The sequence below is a fragment of the Falco biarmicus genome, chromosome 2, assembly GCF_023638135.1.
Source record: "Falco biarmicus isolate bFalBia1 chromosome 2, bFalBia1.pri, whole genome shotgun sequence".
NCBI lineage: Eukaryota > Metazoa > Chordata > Aves > Falconiformes > Falconidae > Falco > Falco biarmicus.
Window position 1 is genome coordinate 84,280,840 of NC_079289.1, and position 18,843 is coordinate 84,299,682.

General features: G+C 36.3%; 1 protein-coding gene across 1 annotated transcript in view; it reads left to right on the forward strand.

Annotated features, from left to right (window-relative positions):
• CFAP47 (cilia and flagella associated protein 47) overlaps positions 1–18,843 on the forward strand; it is a 343,082-nt gene that overhangs the window by 62,121 nt on the left and 262,118 nt on the right. The window contains exons 27-32 of the mRNA XM_056329101.1: positions 1,330–1,430; positions 3,453–3,581; positions 5,329–5,560; positions 6,404–6,613; positions 10,674–10,767; positions 11,339–11,479. Of these exons, the coding sequence (XP_056185076.1) occupies positions 1,330–1,430; positions 3,453–3,581; positions 5,329–5,560; positions 6,404–6,613; positions 10,674–10,767; positions 11,339–11,479 (907 nt within the window). The remainder of the gene's footprint in view (positions 1–1,329; positions 1,431–3,452; positions 3,582–5,328; positions 5,561–6,403; positions 6,614–10,673; positions 10,768–11,338; positions 11,480–18,843) is intronic.

Here is an 18,843-nt window from a genome sequence, read left to right on the forward strand (position 1 = left end):
TTTCTGCTGTATTCTTTGGAAATATGCATTAGAGAATAAATACTGAAAATATCAGAGGCAATCATGTTCATGTAAATAACAAATTTTTACTTTATTAAGTATTATAAAATGGAATACACTCAATAATTTAACACATTTAATAACTTCACATTTGCTAGCAATACAGGTGCCTTTCATTCTAATAGAATAACACAGACTTTTATATTATTTAGTTAAGCTCTGCTGCAAATACAGAATAAATACGTTGCACAAAACTTCTAGCTTTGTAACCTCACTTCATGAATGGTGTGGTAAATAAAGGTCAGTGATACAAGATGATTTTAAGCAGTGCAGAATGCACATGTTTGTCAGCTATTTGCCATATTTGTATGGAAATATGCATGCTTTTCTGTCTGGTGCCCTATATCTCAGGGCCTGAAACATGTATGATAAATGTTTAGCTCCTAGCACCTTTGGTTTTTTCTGCCATGCTTTCTTATGAATGGAGTGTCATCTCTTGAAATTTTTTTGGTATTTTTGACACCTTAGTCGAAAGAGTTAATTAGTTTTAATGTTGGTTAATAAGTTAATGTAGAGTAAAAAAAAGCTGTGTAATAACATAGGACTAAGCTCATTTGAATTACATGTCAGTTGCAATAAGAACATACATATAGAAGGCTAACAGGGATACATTGATGGCAATAATTTGCTTGTTGACTGCACCCCGAGAGATTGAGGTGAAGTAAAGAAAAAGTGTTAAAAGGTGGATTGTTACACATTAATGTGGCTGCTGCAGACAGTACAGACACTCTAGTGAACACTGGAGCATGTACGTCAATTTCTATTACATCCTAGCAATTGCAGTCAAGATCTCATTGCTTTTATATTGAATCTATTTGTTTGTAAATATTTATTTTGTGATTTCTGTAAAGTCCTATAAATGTTAAATCAAAATAGAAGTTGCTTTTCAAGAAAACTTCCCCTGTCAAAAGTTATAGGATATATTTACCAAGTTAGCAGTCTCCTTTAGGACACTCATAAATGTCGGCTGTAATTTTAGTTGTTTTTTCAGAGAGACAGAGTTCATTTATTTTGTGAAATCTCTGCTAACTCTTGAACTTTCAGATTAAGGATACATCCGTGGTCATAGTAAAACTATGAAATGGAAATACTGTACTAAACTTCACCATTTCAGCATGTGTGGTCCCATCTGTGTAATCTCATACTGAACCAGAATAGGAGAGAACAGAAGTTGTCTGACACATTCATTCTGTCTTTTTTCTCTTGTGCTGAAATATCTTCATCATGGCTAAATATAAAATTTTCACTTTTGTATTTTGTTTTGAACAGGTTCTCAATTCAAGTTGCTGCAACAGCAGAGAATTGCCTTCTTACTTTATACCCGTATTTGGCATTTCACCACTCTAATCAACAAATTATCTTGAGAACCAGTAAGCAGTCAACACTACCTCTTAAAATTATATCATGTCCAGTAGTTATTTATCAATGTTTTCGTGTGATAACAGGGATGTTACCATCAATGTAGTATTTTTCCTCATTAATTACAAGGGGATTTTGCAATGCAATTTTTGAAACAGTTTAATAGCTTCTGTTTTGTTGTTGAAAGTGAGGAAAACTAATATAAGTGATTTGGTAATTAGGTTTATTGAAAAATATTGTATGAACTTGAATCTTACAGAATGTTTTATGAAATTTTTAAAATATGAGCAGAGAAAACATCCCAAACAATAGAGATTAGATTAACATATTTTTTAATTACATTGATAAAAAGTGATCATCAGTAATTCCTAGGACAACAGTTGGCTATGCTTTGAAGAAAGCAAAAGAGAAGAAAGTCACGTGATGGTATGATAAAATCTGATCATTATTTGCTTGTCAGGAACAGTTTTCAGGGTTTTTTAATGACTGTCCTTGAAGGTTGGAAAGCATAGCTGTACTTTAAGGCCTAATAAAAGCCTGTGACCAGAGACTAGAAATATGCGGTGTCTCTTTGCCTGCCTCTCTGAGTCTATATCTCCACCTGTGTCCCCCACCACAGCCTCAAACTCTGCCTGCCTCCTGCCCCACCCCCTTTCTGCCTGCTTCAGTGATCTGTAATCTCTTTATGCATAGCTGAGTTTATGGGAAGAGATTAGGAACATTGTAGAATTCAGGTGAGAAAGGATCTCTGGGGGTCATCTAGTCCAACCTCCTGCTCAAAGCAGGTTCAAATATAGGGTAAATTATTATATTTTATAGTTGTTCTGATTTCTTATATATATATGTAATAATTATATAATATATTGCATAACATATGCATAAATATTATCCAATATATCACATATGTAATATATGTTATATATTGTTATGATATATTTTGATGAAATAGACAAGTTTTTCAGATAAGCAAGGCATTCCCTAGGTCTGAAATAGATTTAGCTTTGAATATGGCAAATTTTAAGACTGCATTAACTTAAAATAGTTGTGTTACTCAGGCTATCTAAGAGAAAAGACACTTGGTACTTCTGAAATTGAAAAAGGGATTAGCAAGAAGACAGGTAGCGATTTTTTTTTTCCATATAAAAGATTGGTATATATACAAATGAAGATAGGAAACAAGGAAAAGTATTATTTCTGGCAATTACTGCTAAATTGAGTCTATTTTATGTGGTTTTATTAAAGACCGTTTTGGTGTGGAATGCTTTTTAATGTGACCAAACCATATCTATACAATACAGTGGCTTTGAAAGCAATTCAGGAGGACTTTGCTTCCACATATCTGACACCGTGGTCTTGTGTTATTTGCTCCAAACCATATGCATAACAGTGCCAGCAATCAAATTTGAAGATAATTGTACAGAGTTTTTCCTTCTCTTACTGGTTTCTGGTGTGTTTACTTCTTTAGAAACTACACGGAGTTCCTCTTCTACACTTGTTCTGGAGACTGACATTAGAGATGGCTAGCAGAGGGTCCTCCAACCCTATCATAGGCCAACATGAGAATGTCAGAACATATGTTCTGACAGAACTGATGGATTGATAAAACATACTTTTGAGTTTGATTTGTAAAATATTTGTTGTTGAGTCTGAAGGAGCTTGATAATGGTATGCTGAGACTCATTTTAGAGCTGTGATCAAAAATTCCTTAAAAATATTTTGTTTGTGAGTTAGAATTCTTAAATTAGCGCTGTTCTGTGATAGTTGATTTTCAGCAAGTGTGAAGACACATCCTGTAAAACATAGAAATGGAACAATAATTCAAACATTAATGGAAAAAAACATGCAGGTAATGTTTTTTTGTCTCTGATCTAATGACCAAAGTGTGATTTTCATCATGAGTCAAATGGAAACTGTACTTGATTAACTGAAGCACAAAAAAGAAAAATATAGAAGCAGATATCTGTTTATAAACTGTTAGAGCACAGACAATAAAATATGTTTTCTCAGCTGCAGCTTTTAATCTTGTTTTATAGACAGTAAAGACAGCAGTAGTGGAGAAGTTGTTCTGCATCCATGTTATACTCCACAATCACTTTCCCATAGTATTTCCTCAAGTTCCTTTGGTGCAACCTCTGACTCAACCTATGAAGATTCTCAATCAGGTATATTCTAGCTGTTTTTTTGAAATACATTGAGCTCTTAAAACTGCTTTTCAGCTTACTGCTTTAAAGATTTTTTTCACATTTGTAAGCTTTGCCTGAAATGCTCCTGCACATATAGTCAATGAATATTGAGGAGGCTGTTTTCTCCTGTGACACTGTGGAAAACCTGGCTTAGAGTACAGAAACAGAAAAAAACCTCTCCTATGTTTTACCAGACTAAATGGAAGAGAAATCAGTCCAACTATTTAAAAACAAACAAAAAAAGAAACCCAACCAAAAAATGTCAAAGTCTCATTTGCAATAACATGTCTGTGGAGTGGCCAGTAGAAAAACAACTACTGAACAAAACTAAGATTAGTTGCCAGGATGGTCATTATTTCTATAGTCATGAGCTAATCTACCATAGACACTCTGTATATATGCTATATTCTGCAAAGGTCTAGTTGTATGCTCAGGTTAGGCTTCAACATTTTTATTACATTTATGAAGTACACTATAAAAACAACCATTGTCAGTGGGGCTCAGTTAAGGTGCTATTCCATATGAACCAAGAGTAATAGATGTTCTGTAAGGTTGTCAGGTGACTAGGAGCTGAGGCTGTTGACACTTCTTTCAGGGGCTGGTTTTCTAACTAGGATGTTAGAACAGCAGAAGTTACTGCTGCTGTTTCATCACTGTTAGGAATCCACTCTTGCAGATCCACTTAACGTTTGTGTGATCATTGTCTAAAGGTGTTGCCAAGACAAACAGGGGTAGTTAAACAGATTAAGTAAAATGATGCATTTTTACATGATTAATTTTTAATGGCATGATGTTATACGGTTTTGGATCTGAAAAAGCACCTCTGGCAACGGTGGCAGTGACAAGATTGGAAAATTATCTTGTCAGCCAGCAAAACTGCACAAACTCAGATCTGACTGCATGATGATCTTATAAGGACAAGTCTCTTTTCTCCAGATGGCATTGTGTTTTCTTCTTAAATCCTAACAAGATTTTTTCAAATTCACTAAGGTATTAGTTTTATTTTTGCTCCACTTAATGAAACATTAAAACTGTAACAGTGGTATTAAAATACACCTTCAAGGATGGAATAATTTAAGTTTTGTGCTATGAAGATAATTATTGCTTGTTTTCTTAGTTATCTTTTATGAAATAATATTGTTGTTGATGTTGTTAACAACTAGTAGTTGTTAAAATCTGTAATCTCAACTTTGACCAGGTCAGAATTTGGAAGAGAGAAAGCCTAAAAGAGGAGAGAAAAGTCCAGTGGATTATAGATTGGGCTGAAGGCTTGGTTATACCTATACAATACCTGATAAACTGTTTGAACAACAGTCAGTCACTGTGCCACACTTTGTGATTGGGGTGGGGAGCTAGCATTGACTAGCTGGTAAAGCTATACGTACTGGAGGTGTATGTAAGACTGTTTCTTTGAGATCGCTGTCTGTGGTTTTGTAGCCATGCCTGAGTTTATTTTTTCTGAGAATATTTTTTTCTGGGTAATAATTATTTAAGTGAAATTAGATTCCAAGAATATAATTTGTTCTATTCCTAAGATGTGTACTCATTCAACTTATTACTCATAAAAAAAGTTGATCATTTGCTGTCTGACAGTTTTGCTGTCTGACAGTTTTTCTGAAAACAACTGTATGTAAAAAAAACCAAGGTAAAAGATAATTGGTTTTGTGCTAGACAAAATTAGGGAAATAAGAAATCATTCTGGGTTTTTTTGGTGTTTATTATTCAGAGTCGGACACTACTTTTGAAAGTGAGAGCGATGAAAAGATAAGTGAAGAGAGTGAAGCTAACAGTCAAAGTGATGGGAGAGAAAATAAATTTGAATTATCATTTTTTCCCGATGAGGATAAAAAGGAGTACATCTTCTTTCAGAAAGCCCTAACTGCTATTGAGAATTGGTTCACTCTCTTTGGTTGGTCTAAGGGACAAAATCCTGTTTCAATACCACATTCACTAAGACGGTAATTCATCTCTGCTTAGAGCTAACTTATGTCTACCTAATAAAATATTAACATATATACTAAGGAGTTTTGGATATGATTTGAGGAATATAAATATGTGCTAATACACAGTTCTATGTTAAAGTTGTAACATCCATGTGCTGTTTATGATAAATGTCATTCAGGTATTATTTTTCATTTTTAAAAAATACATTTCCAACTGATATTCTGGTATATCCTAATGCAGCGTATGTTAAATATGCTGTTCAAACCGCTGTATGTCACCACGTTAACTGAAATTAATTCTCCTCCCAGAATGAACAGAGTTCTTGCAATTGTCCCTTCTTTGGTGGCATAAATAGGTGTTCTAACAATATATCTTTTTGTTTGTTTTTCCTCCACATACTCTAAAGATCAAGAAACAGATAAGAAAGCGAATTTCATAATCAACAGTCTTGCTAACACTCTGGAAATATATCAGTCTTAGTGGCATCCCTTAGCTGATCTTATCTAGCTTGCTACTAAATAATGAAGAAGCCAGACTCCTGGGACACAAACACATAGACATCTTGTAAACATGATAGAAATCGAAGTTATTTTTGGCAGAAAGCAGTGACAAGCACAAATTTATTTATGAAATATTTCATGTATACTTATTAAATATTCCATGCAATTCAAAATTCTTATGTTATTACAAAAGTTCTGTAAAAAGGAAGAAGTGCTATACTTTTCAACCTTCTTGTTGCTGCTTTTACTTCATGGTTTATTAAATTTATCACCATGATATAGATCGATAGATAGATAGATACAATGTTAGCTCACTTTGTGTGTTTAAAATTATAATAGAAGCTTTTTCTGCCTTAGTGCTGTGTGTAAAGCCGAGATGACCTCTTCACGTGAAAAGGTTTTTAAACAAAGCCTTGGCAAAGGTACCAAGACTCTTTATGACATGTTATTCCATCTGAGTGGACAGTTGTTACCGGGCATTACATCAAGCCAGTCATTGCCTCTTGATCCAGCTGAACGAATGTTAAAGCTCCACTGGCAGCATTCTACATTGCTTTCTTTCCTTAAGTAAGTACATAAAGGGTAAAATATGCATGCATGTACCTTTTCTTTCCACTTTTTAAATTAGCATAGTTCAAACAAAATTCCAACTGTATACAATATACTGTATCTTTTGTAATGTAAGATTTGCATATTTTAAACCTTAAATAATTCTAATCAAGGTTATCATATATAATTTATACTAGTTTGGGTGTCCTTTGGTAGCGTTACATCCAACACAGGAATTACACAGGAACTCTGTTTCCTTATGAAAAAAGATGACTCCCAACCTCATTCCTTAGGCAGACTCAGTAGATTGTCAGATCAGGTTTGTCATTAATGATTTTACTGTTCCACTGATGCTCTTTGTCCTGTAATTACTGGCTTTAGCAAAAAATTTGTAGACTTACTTTGTAATCTGTTAATCTTTCATATTAATAATATGCCAAGAAATGGAAGTACTGCTTCTGCTGTTGAACAGATTTAGCTGTTAGCTTCTTTCATTGATAACCTTATCTTGTCATTGAGACTGGATTATCAAGTCCAACTGTAAACCTAACACTGCCAAGTCCACTAAAAAGCCATGTCCCTAAGCACCACATCTACATGTCTTTTAAACACCTCCAGGGACTGTGTGACTCAACCACTTCCCTGGGCAGCCTGTTCCGATGCTTGATAACCCTTTCAGTGAAGAAATTTTTCTTAGTACCCAGTCTAAACCTCCCCTCGTGCAACTTGAGGCTGCTTCCTCTTATCCTCTCATTTGTTATCTGGGAGAAGAGGCCGATATCCACCACGCTAAAACCTCCTTTCAGGTAGTTGTAGAGAACAATAAGGTCTCTTTTGATCCTCCTCTTCTTCACACTAAACCACCCCACTTCCTCAGCCACTCCTTGTAAAACTAGTTCTCCAGACACTTCACCAGTTTCATTGCTCTTTGGATGCACGCTAGCACCTCAATGTCTGTCTTGTAGTGAGGAGCCCAAAACTGAACACTTACATGATGAAATGATGCTGAATGATTGCCTAAAGTAGATTCAAGAGATTTTCTTATTTATCTAATCGGTATATTGATGGTTTTCTGAGGTCAGAGTTTTAAAATCTTCTTTGGATCCAATCCAAGGAAAATAATTTCTTGCCACTGTCTTAGGTCTAATGTTAAGCTAATATACTGTACAACTCGTAGGAGAGCAGTCAAGAGTAACTTCAAGACATGCTTCCTCTTTTGAACCCTGTTACCCTTGTTAACAGTTAAATTTCATTAATCCTTGTCTAGACAGCTCCATTGATTCTGCTCAGTTCCTATCAAGAGATATCCAAGCGTCTAACTACTTTTCAAGGGTGGAGCTGATGTGCCTTTCAGACCCTTTCCCCTTCAGTATGGGATTTTATAGCCCTAACTCTTATTAATACAAACTTTAATTTTGGTCTTTTAGGACTGGTATTTCTTCTGTCTAGCTTCAGATTAATATCTTTTCTGTAACACATTATTTGATGGATGAGGTCTGTATAAAGGAACTAAAACAACATCATTTCTCATTGGGTGACAGTAATACCTACCATCAATCATCCTCCAAGTTTGAGCATGCCACCCAATATCTCTGAGTATACCAGAAACCCTTGCTGGTCATTACCAGCTCTGGGAAACCTTTGCTTCAATCTGTGTCAGTTGGCTTGGGCAGACAGGGTAAATTCTGAGCCCTCTTTGATTTGGGATATAGTGGTGTGTATGCTGTGAAGCTGGGAGTGTACTTTTTAATATGAACCAGTTTACTGAGTTATTGCACCTGGGAGAGAAAGAGGATGTCTCTATACCTTACTTATCTCAGGTTTGTTTACTGTAAACTGCAAATGAAAACATTTATTCATAACACTGAAAATGAGCAACACAAGTAGAAGTATTTCTTCAGGATATAGGTGAAGAAACAAAAGAACATCATTAGCTACCTACATTAAGGCTGTAATTACCAGAAAGGTCTTCTGAAATATACCTGATTTTGTTTATATTCTGGCAGCTTCTGGCAAGGAGGCAGTCAGGCTTCTGTCCTTTTGCATACCTTATGCTTGAAGTTACCCCAAACAAAGTCTGTTCAGGAGTTTCCATTAAAATATTAATTCACAGAAGTTTCCTTAGAGTTTTCATGGGATACTGTTGCAGCACTCCTAGATAGGGTCAAAAGTTTCTCCTGGTGGAGCCTAATGGCTTTTCTGTCCAGTCTTTCCATTGAGATTTTCCAGAGAATCTAGGCATCTTCAAACTAACATACATGATGTTGGTTGCCTACTTTAAATTAATTACGAGTTCTAGAGTAAGTGGATCCCAGCCCCTTTTGGTAAGCATAGCAGCAGTTGGAAAGAAATACTTAGGTGCTTCTAGGGTAGTTTCTTGGGCAATGTGGAAAGCTATTTAATAGCTATATTTTAATAAAAGCCTTCAGTCTTACTGAGTTTTGTCTATTAACTTGCTGACATAGAACAGAATTGGAGCAGCAGCCAATTGGTCAAGCAGCAGCCAATTGGTGACTGATCATTGATGACTGGAAATGAAGCAGCAATCCATAACAATCCCAGAAAAATGATACAGGTTGCCACGGAAAAGCAGTTCTAACTGGACTCCTGTGTTTATATGTATTTATGCTAGATGATTAAGTTGGTGCATAGTATGTGCTTAACATTACCACATCCTGTTAGTTTCTGCCTCTTCTAGTTTGTGTGAATCCTATCAGATTTCTTCATTTTTCCTGATTTATGAATATATTTTTCCTACTTTTGCATTTTAGGATCACCTAGACTATTTCCTTATTTTTTTTTAATGGGTTATTTTTTGAGGGTCAAAATTGTAGATTACACTTATTCCCACACATATACCAAGTAAAAACAGTGATAGAAAGACAGGACACCTGAAAAGATGAATGTAGTATAGCTTCCTTCTTTTATCATTTGGGAAGAATTGAAGGTTTTTTCAGGGATTTTATGGGACAGAGTCTGTGACTTAATGGAAAATGGGAATTTCAGACATGGTGAGTTTTAGAACCAGACTACTGACTTGATAATATTTTGGGTTATTGATTAAAAAATTTGTGTTTTAAAAAACATACTAGATAATTGTATGAAACATGAAATTTCAATAATCTGAGAAGATAATGTCACTATGTAAAGTATGGAAAAAAATGTGCTGTTACTAGTAAAATAAAATTCTGTGGAAAGAGAAATAAATTGTTGTGATCCTAATTTCAAACTGTGATGTATGACTCTTATTGTGCAAGGTAAATTGAATTTGGACTGTATGTACAGGAAAAATATGATTACTTCATTTGAATGAGAGATGATTATATAACAAGAAAAGCTCATCTATTTATTATTCACATTAGCCATGTTAAAAACACAGACAACAATGTACATCTAAATATGCTAGGATAATCTTTCTGACCTAAAAGTCAGGAAAATTTTCTGCTCCCCTGAGAAAAATATAATTAAGAATTGTTTGTTATTTTCTTTTCTTTCCAGAAGTGTCATTTGTGTTATAGTATTTTTTCACTTGGAAATTAGCTTTTTTTGGTATTCAGTCTAATGAGGTTGCCTTTTGTTACTGCAATTACTATTCCTATTGCATTTGTTAGTCACTTGAGAACAGATGGCAGGTCAGTTTAATAATTAACAGAGTTTTGAAATACCTTTGCTTACACCCCTAAGACTTCCAATATCAGGCCTACAGAGGGATAAAGGCCTTATAAAATTTTAATTCCACTAATGTTAGGTAACACTGGTCCTTTGGATTTCACATGGAAATGGGTGTTATATGTTTTGATGCTTTGTGCTATAATAAATCCTTTATGGAGGTGCAATTCTCATAAAGAAACCAGTCTGTCTGGAGTTGAATGTCTTTTTTGCATTTAGTTGTAGGCATAAGAATTAAACATGAACTTTATAAATAGAAGCTATCTGAAGCAATTAATAGAACTGGATCATTAGTCCAAAGTGTAGTCAGAAAAACTTACACATAGGTTAAGCAAGTTGAAAAACTTGGACTGCTCATAAAAAGAATTGTCTTGTTTATCTATTAACTTTTCCTGCTTTATGATTTCAGAAGCCAAGGAGCATATCTTCCTCATGTTATGCCAGAATTCCTGCTTGAACCTGATGATTATAAGAAATGGCTTGAAGTGCAAACTTTACTGAAGGTAGATTTGGGTTTTTTTGTTAGTTTTGTTTTATTTTTTGTTCTTTTTTTAACAAAGACTACATTGTTAGCATCAATCCTTTGAAGACTAATGGAAGCCCTCTGTGGACCATGAGTGTTCCTACAGTGGTGGCTGTTTTGGATTGCATAAATCTAAGCACATGCATGAAACTGAACAGAAATTTAAGCTGACACCGACATTTACACCCTCCTGATTTTTCTATTCCATTCATTTCTTCTGATACTGTTGATACCTGCGATTAATTTCCAACAGATATGCTTTGTCAAATTATAATTAATTTTACTGCTTTCTACTGATTATACCATTTTTTAAAAAAAATCTATTGTATTGCCTCTGTCCTGATTGCTGCTTTCAACTTCTCCATTTTGTATTGTGCTTCTTATTCCTGAGATAGCAGCATACTGTAAATGGTTCTAAAACTGATCACTGCTGCACTATAGTAGATGTTATCAGTCATTTATGTCATCAATTCATTATTGTTCTCTTGTGAATTTCCTATCCAAACTGCTGAAGTGAATACTGAAAATAAATTCCATTCCTTTATCTGAAGGGTCACTCGGCTGAGTTGAAAAAGAGAGATGCAAAAAACTCAGGCATAGTTAGCGATAAGAATCTATTCATTCTGGAGGACAGCGTATTTGAGAAAATGAGCAAACGAGCTTGGACAGATGTGCTACTGCAGATATACAAGGTAAATTATAGATATTACTGAAATTGTGATAGAACTGATGCAAAAAAACTTTATTTTGGATAAGATCTGTGATATATTCAAGGTGTTGTTTTTTTTTTCCAAATAGGTCTTTAAAACTGAATACTTTTAAGTATTTTATTTCCCCCTTAATAGAGAAGAAAAAAAATGAGTGATAACATTTTCATTTTCTTAGTTCTGAAACTTTAGCAGTGTGTTAATATGTTTCAGAAAAAGGAAATGCTATGCTGGAAGAGTCTGCATTTTGTAGAATTAAATGTAATAGAAATTATTATAGATATTATTATAACATTATAGGAATTTTATTAAAAATAAAGAAAATCTGCCATGCGTTTTTGTTACCCTGGCTCGAAATACGTTTGACTAGAAATAGTTAGTTGACTAGACATATCAATAATCACGGCATTTATTATCTTAGATTAGAATGGAATTTTTAAACAGCTAAACACTTTTTGTAGTACCCGTGCCTTCTAAGATATAATGAGCTTGATCAGTGTGGACTTCTCAAATTTTATTCAGTTTTATTTTTACTGATGTTAGATAAAAATCATGTTTTCCAAAGTAAATCTAATGTGCTCATGAATGATCAGTAACATTTGTATACCTAAAGATAAATATTTACTTATTGCTATTCAAAGGAGTGAAAAATAAATGAAAAATACAAATATGATCTGGGCTTCCCAGTACAAGACAGACATGAACATACTGGAGTGTGACTCCAGTTGAAGGGTCCCAAAGATGATTTTAGGAGACTGGACCATCTGTCATACAGGGAGAGACTGAGAGAGGTGATACTGTTCAGCCAGGAAAAGAGAAGGTTCAAGGGGGGATCTTATCAATATATGTAAATAGCTGATGGGAGGGTGTAAAGAAGATAGTGCCAGACTCCTCTTGTAGTGCCCAGTAACATGGTGAGGGGCAGTAGGCACAAACTGAAATACAGGAAATCCCATTTAAAGATAAGAAACGTTTTTACTGTGAGGGTGGTCGCATGCTGGGACAGGTTGCCCAGAGGGGTTGTGGATTTTCCATCCTTGGAGATATCCATAACATAAATGAACATGATCCTCGCAGCCCACTATAGCCGATTCTGCTTTGAACAGGAGGTTTGGCCTAGAGAATCTCCAGAGGTGCATTCCAACCTCAACTATTCTGTGATTATGTGTTTACTTACTGAAAAAGCATAATAAGGAATGACAAAAATTGTGTTAAAGAAGGTATGTAGGAGAGGTGTAGAGCTGATCTAAAATAAATCAAGAAAAATAGCTGAGAGGAACTGACAACAAACAGTATGTATATGTGGGCTGAGACAGATGACCCTAAGGATACATGGGAACATGGATGTAGAAAAATGCAATCATAGTGGCCAGAAAGCAAGTCACTTTGCTATTCTTTAAATTTGCTGAATTATTCATAGCTACGGGCCAGACTAGCACAGAGCAGAAAACCCCCAGAATTAATAGTATGCCTGTGTATAGTTTTGATTTGGTTTAGTTTTAATATTTTGTTTTTTCTTGACGAGATGAAACTCTAAAAAATAGGTAACTTGAAATAGCTTGATTCAATCAGGTATTATATTTGGTTTATGTGCTAAGGTTTTTGTAGCTGAGGGGCTACAGGGGTGGCTTCTGTGAGTAGATGCCTCTATGTCTGATGGAGCCACTGCCAGCTGGCTCCAAGATGGACCCGCCACTGGCCAAGGCTGAGCCACTCAGTGATGGTGATAGCACCTCTGCAATAACGTGTTTAAGAAAGGGAAAAAAGTGCTCCACAACAGCAGCTGGAGAGAGGAATGAGAATATGTGAGAGAAACAACTCTGTAGGCACCAAGGTCAGTGAAGAAGGAAGAGAAGGAGGTGCTTCAGCTGCCAGAGCAGAGATTCCACACCATCAGCCCACGGTGAAGTGTGGCGAATGAAGAGACGGGACGCAGCTTGATGCAAGCAAATGTCAATTTATTGTACAGAAGCACGAGTTTATATACAGTTTCAGAAGCTGCGCGTTTTAAACAGATTGGTTCTTGAAGCTAAGCATTGCATACTAGGCAATCCCCGACTGGTGGTTAACTGCCATCAATTAACCACAAGGTGTTACGTTTCCTTGGCACCATCCTTGGCGCCATCCGTCCCCCACTAATTGTCAGCTAACTGATAGCCACGCATGGTCCTAGTTTCCAGCCTGCTCCTGCAGTGAAGCCCATAGTGAAGGAAGTTATTACCATGCAGCCCATGGAGGTCCCCATACTAGGGCAGGTAGATGTGGCTGAAAAAACCTGTGACACCATGGAGAGCCTGCATCGGAGCAGGCTCCTGGCAGGACCTGTGACCCAATGGAAAGAGAAGCCTGTGCTGGAGCAGGTTTGCTGGCAGGACTTGTGACCCCCTGGGTGACCCAGGCTGGAGCAGTCTGTCCTGAAGGAATGCACCCCATGGAAGTGACCCATGCTGGAACAGTTCATGAAGAACTGCAGCAATGGGAAGGACCCGCGTTGGAGAAGTTTGTGAACTGTGTCCCATGGCAGGGACCCCACACTGGAGCAGGGGAAGAGCATGAGGAGGAAGGAGTGGTAGAGACAATGTGTAATGAACTGACGGAACCCCTGTTCCCAGTTCCCCAGCACTACTGGGGAGGAAGATGTAGAGAAAATTGGGAGTGAAGGGAAGGGGGAGGGGGGGGGAAGATTTTTAAAACTTTATTTTATTTTTTCTTCATCCTACTTCGGTTTAGATTGGCAATAAATTTAATTAATTTCACCAAGCTGAGTTTGTTTTGCCCATGATGGTATTTGGTGAGTGATCGCCCTGTCCTCATCTCAACCAATAAGCCTTTTGTTGTATTTTTGTCCTGCTGTCCAGTTGAGGAGGGGGAGTGATGGTGCAGCTTGGTGGGCACCTGAGAGCTAGCCAAGGTCAGCCTACCTTGGTTACAGTTGTTGTTTTGAAAAGATATTATTGATGTCTAGGTAAAAGAGAAGTTAACTTTAGTTTTGATCAAAGTAGTAATAATTGCAATTTGGCACTTAAGAAAATTTCTAGTACTTCTTACAGTAATAGTTTAAAGACATCTTCAAACCAAAAATAAAAAATGAATTCTTAATGTAATCATTTCTGTAGTGTATCATTAACTTTATGTTTTGTATTGTTAGGAATGGGGTCTGATGAGATTTTTTTTAAAAAAATAATAAATAAAACCAATTATGAAATAATATTTGTATATAACATTCAAATAAATGTTGTGATTTATTTCGTATGATTAGGTAATGAGAAAACATTACCTAATTAATCTATAGCAAAATATTTTCTCTCCATATTTTCTTAACATTATTAGAGAGTGGCTAGACTGTTAACAGCAATCAAACCTAGCTGTGATTAAACTGCTTCTTCAAAGATAAGATTATATGAGATGAAGTCAAGCAGCTGGTACTTTGATACTAAACTGTTCTTTATTAGAAGGAAGAAATAAGGTCATTGTGGGGAATACAAATGTCTTCATTGAATTTTTGGCTTAGAGGAAAAAGTTTGTGGGTGTTATTTTTCTTTTATTTTTTGTATGCATGGATGTGCAGTTGTTTATTGTGGTGTAGCAAAATGGTTTACCCGAGATGTCTGTGGTTAGGAAGATGGGAAGATGTGGGGAGAAAGTTGGAGGTTTATTGGTTATATTCTCATGAAGGAAACCTCCTTGATTTGAAAGGCCTAAAATTTAAAGTGAAACATAAGATAGGATGTGGAAAATGACTTGAAGTTGTGTAGTAAGTGCTTATTTAAATCTGTGACCTTTTTTAATCTTCTAAAAAGGTTGATATGATTAAATACTGCTTTTCAGGTGGCAATCGTTTGGCTTTGCTGGTGCCTCAAATTTTCTCTAAATGTTTTAATCCTTTTTACCATTTTCTTCCATGTGTGCAAGTCAAATGCAATCTTTTAAAATAAACTTTGTAGCCTTTCCAATGTCTGAGAGCAAAGCACCATCATGAATTTATACTAATGCAGGTGCGGGCTACTACTGAAAGGATGTTTTAGATGGTGGGGAAAACCAGGTTTTCCTGGCTGCATTTTAATTCCCTTTCCCTTATGATAGAACTACTGGAGTAGGGTGTTGCTTCCAAATAGATCTTTCATCTCTCTGACCATTAGTGTGGACAGAGGAATGGGACAGAACATGGGGGATATGAGGATATGAAAGAGTTCAGGTTTAGATCAGCTTAAACCTATTGTGAAGATGTGCTCTTCATCATTCTAATTATTTCATGCATAAGAAACATGTTTCAGCTTCTCATTCATTGTCCCTTCATCTTTCTATCCTGTAATAGTACATTTTTACTGTCTTATAACATTACATTCATCATCTTTGTCTCTCCTGCGAATGTCTTAGGAATTATATGTTCCTGCTTTACTGTAGCCTCATGCGGTTTGGCTAACATGGCATTCAATTCAATATAATAGAGCACAAGGAGAACTCTTAAGATGACATGACTTTTAATTGGAACTAGTCACTTTAACATTCAAAGTCCCGTTCTCTCTTCTGTACCCTTTTGTTCAAACCCATTTTTGATAAGGGTGACCATGACTGCTGCTGAACATGGTTTCTTAATTTATATTATTAAGTTTTTAAAGGAAAGCATTGGGGCAATAAAGAAAAACAGGATATGAACTGTCAAGACAGCAAGATTGGTTTATATAAAAGATATTTATTTGGGCTAGTGTTGAAATATTCCGAAGTTAAGAGAATGTTCCATATCTGAAAAGCATTTTCATTAAAATGGAAGTAGAGAGAAGCCTTTTTGTGATTATGATAGCCTGATTTCAAGCAAGATAAGATGAAACAGAATCATTTCTTACATAGCATGCTGCAAATTTCAGAAAATGTTAAAAGAATTCATTTATTTACCAAAGATGTTTTGTTATCCAATTTTATTTTAGAAATAAAATGCTGTTATTAGAGATACTTAGTATTATTCTTTATGAACTGAAATGTCATTCCATACTTCTTTCGTGTCCATACCTGATATATTATGGTCCACTTATTTGTTATAAAAACTTCTATTGATGCAAAATTTCCAGAGGAAACAGCATATACATAAATCCACAATGGAAGCAGAAAAATGGAAAATTGAGTTTATTCTGAAGAAAGGGTAGAAATAATGGAGAAAAAAATGGAAAGTTTATCAGTCACAAAGATACACTTGTCTGTCTTCCTGTCTGTCTATCCATCCTGGTTTCAACTGGGATAGAGTTAGTTTTCTTTATTAGTTCTTGTTGCAGTGCTGTGTTTTGGCTTTGGTGTGAGAACAGTGTTGATAACACAATGATGTTTTTGGTTGTTGCTGGGTGATGTTTATACTGAGTCAAGGACTTTTCAGTTTCTCAGGCCTTGCCAGTGACAGGGCTGGAGTGGCACAAGAAATGGGAGGAGACACAGCCAGGACAGCTGATCTGAACTAGCCAAAGGGGCATTCCATACCATGGGAGATTGTGCTCAGTGTATAAACTCTGGGGGAAAGGTTGGCTGGGGCTGCCAATCATTGCTCAGGGACTGGCTGGACATCAGTCAGCAGGTAGTGAGGAACTGTATTGTGCATCACTTGTTGTCTTTTCTCCCTTCCCTTTGCATTTCATTCCTCTCCCCTTCTCCCTCCTTTTCATGGTAACTATTATTATTATTATTATTATTGCTCTTTCATTTTTATTTTATTTTAATATTTAAATTGTTCTTATCTCAGCCCTTGAGTTTTACATTCCTTTCTGATTCTCCTCCCCATCCTTCTGGGTGAGGGGGGAGTTAGTGAGCAGTGGCATGGCACTTAATTACCAGCCAGGGTTAAACCATGACAGTGTCTTTCTGTCAGTCTTTCTGTCTTCTTTTCCTCCTCCAAACAATTAGTCCTTAAGAAACTCATCCTAAATTATCTATGAATATATGGCACTGGAACTTGTGCATTATACCTGGCTTTTATGGCCATGGTCCTTGTTAATCTTAGTCATTGGTCAAGGTGGTCAGGTCTGAGACCTCTGACGAGGGTGGATGGAACCAAAGCTTTTGACTTCATCATCATCCTGAAAATCAAGTTCTGTGTTCCTCCTTCAAATACTTCTTTCTGTGTAATCATTTCAATTGGGAAAAACAATTAATTAAAGATATCATGTAGAGTTTTTACTTTTAACTTCTTTATATTTCTTATCTATTTTAAAGACATGTTTATATATAATTTTTAAAATGTGTGTTCATGCAAGATGTAATCAAAGACTTCTGAGTACCAAGAATTTTATTGTAGGCATTATAACATTTATTTTTTCAGGAAAAACTGTCAATGTAATTGGAACCTAAATGAGCAATGTGGTCATGAAAAATACCATTTCAAGATTGTCTATAGATTGCACTGGAGATCAGTATAGTAGTTTAGTAATTAGTGCTTTGGATAGAACATACACAGTAATTCTTGGAATCCAGATGGGTCCAGTGATTTAATCTAGTTCATCAAAACTTGGAAACAAAAAATATTTAGAATCATAGAATATCTCAAGTTGAAAGGGACACATAAGGATCACCAAGTCCAACTCCCTGCTTCTCACAGGACTACCTAAAACTAAACCATATGACCAAGAGCATTGTCCAGATGCTGCTTGAACTCTGACAGTCTCGGTGCCATGACCGCTTCCCTGGAGAGCCTGTTCCAGTGACTGATTACACTCTCAGTGAAGAACCTTTTCCTAATATCCAATCTGAACTTCCCCTGATGCAGCTTCATTCCATTTCCTTGTGTCCTATAGCTGGTCACCAGAGAGAGCAGATCAGCTCTCCCTCTGCTGTCCCCCTTAAGGAAGGTGTAGACTGCGATGAGGTTGCCCATCAGCCTTCTCTTCTCTAAGCTGAACAAGACAAGTGACCTCAGCTGCTCCTCATATGTTTTCCCCTTGAGACCTTTCACCATCTTTGTTGCCCTCCTCTGGACACATACTAATAATTTGATGTCCTTGTACTGAGGTGCCCAAAACTGCACACAGTGCTCGAGGTGGGGCTGCACTAGTGCTGTGTAGAGCAGGGACATTCACCTCCCTCAGCTGGCTAGCTGTGCTGTGCTTGACGCACCCCAGGACACCGTTGGCCCTTTTGACTGCCAGGGCACACTGTTCACTTATGTTCAGTTTACCAGAAACTCCAAACCTCACGTCTCTTCCTGTAGGGCTGCTTTTCAGCCTCTAATCCCCCAGTTTCTATGTATATGTGGGATTACCCTGTTCCAGGTGCAGAATATGGCACTTTATTAAATTTCATACAGTTGGTGATTGCCCAGGTCTCTAGTCTATCCAGATATCTCTGTAAGGCGTCTCTACCCTTGAGGGAGC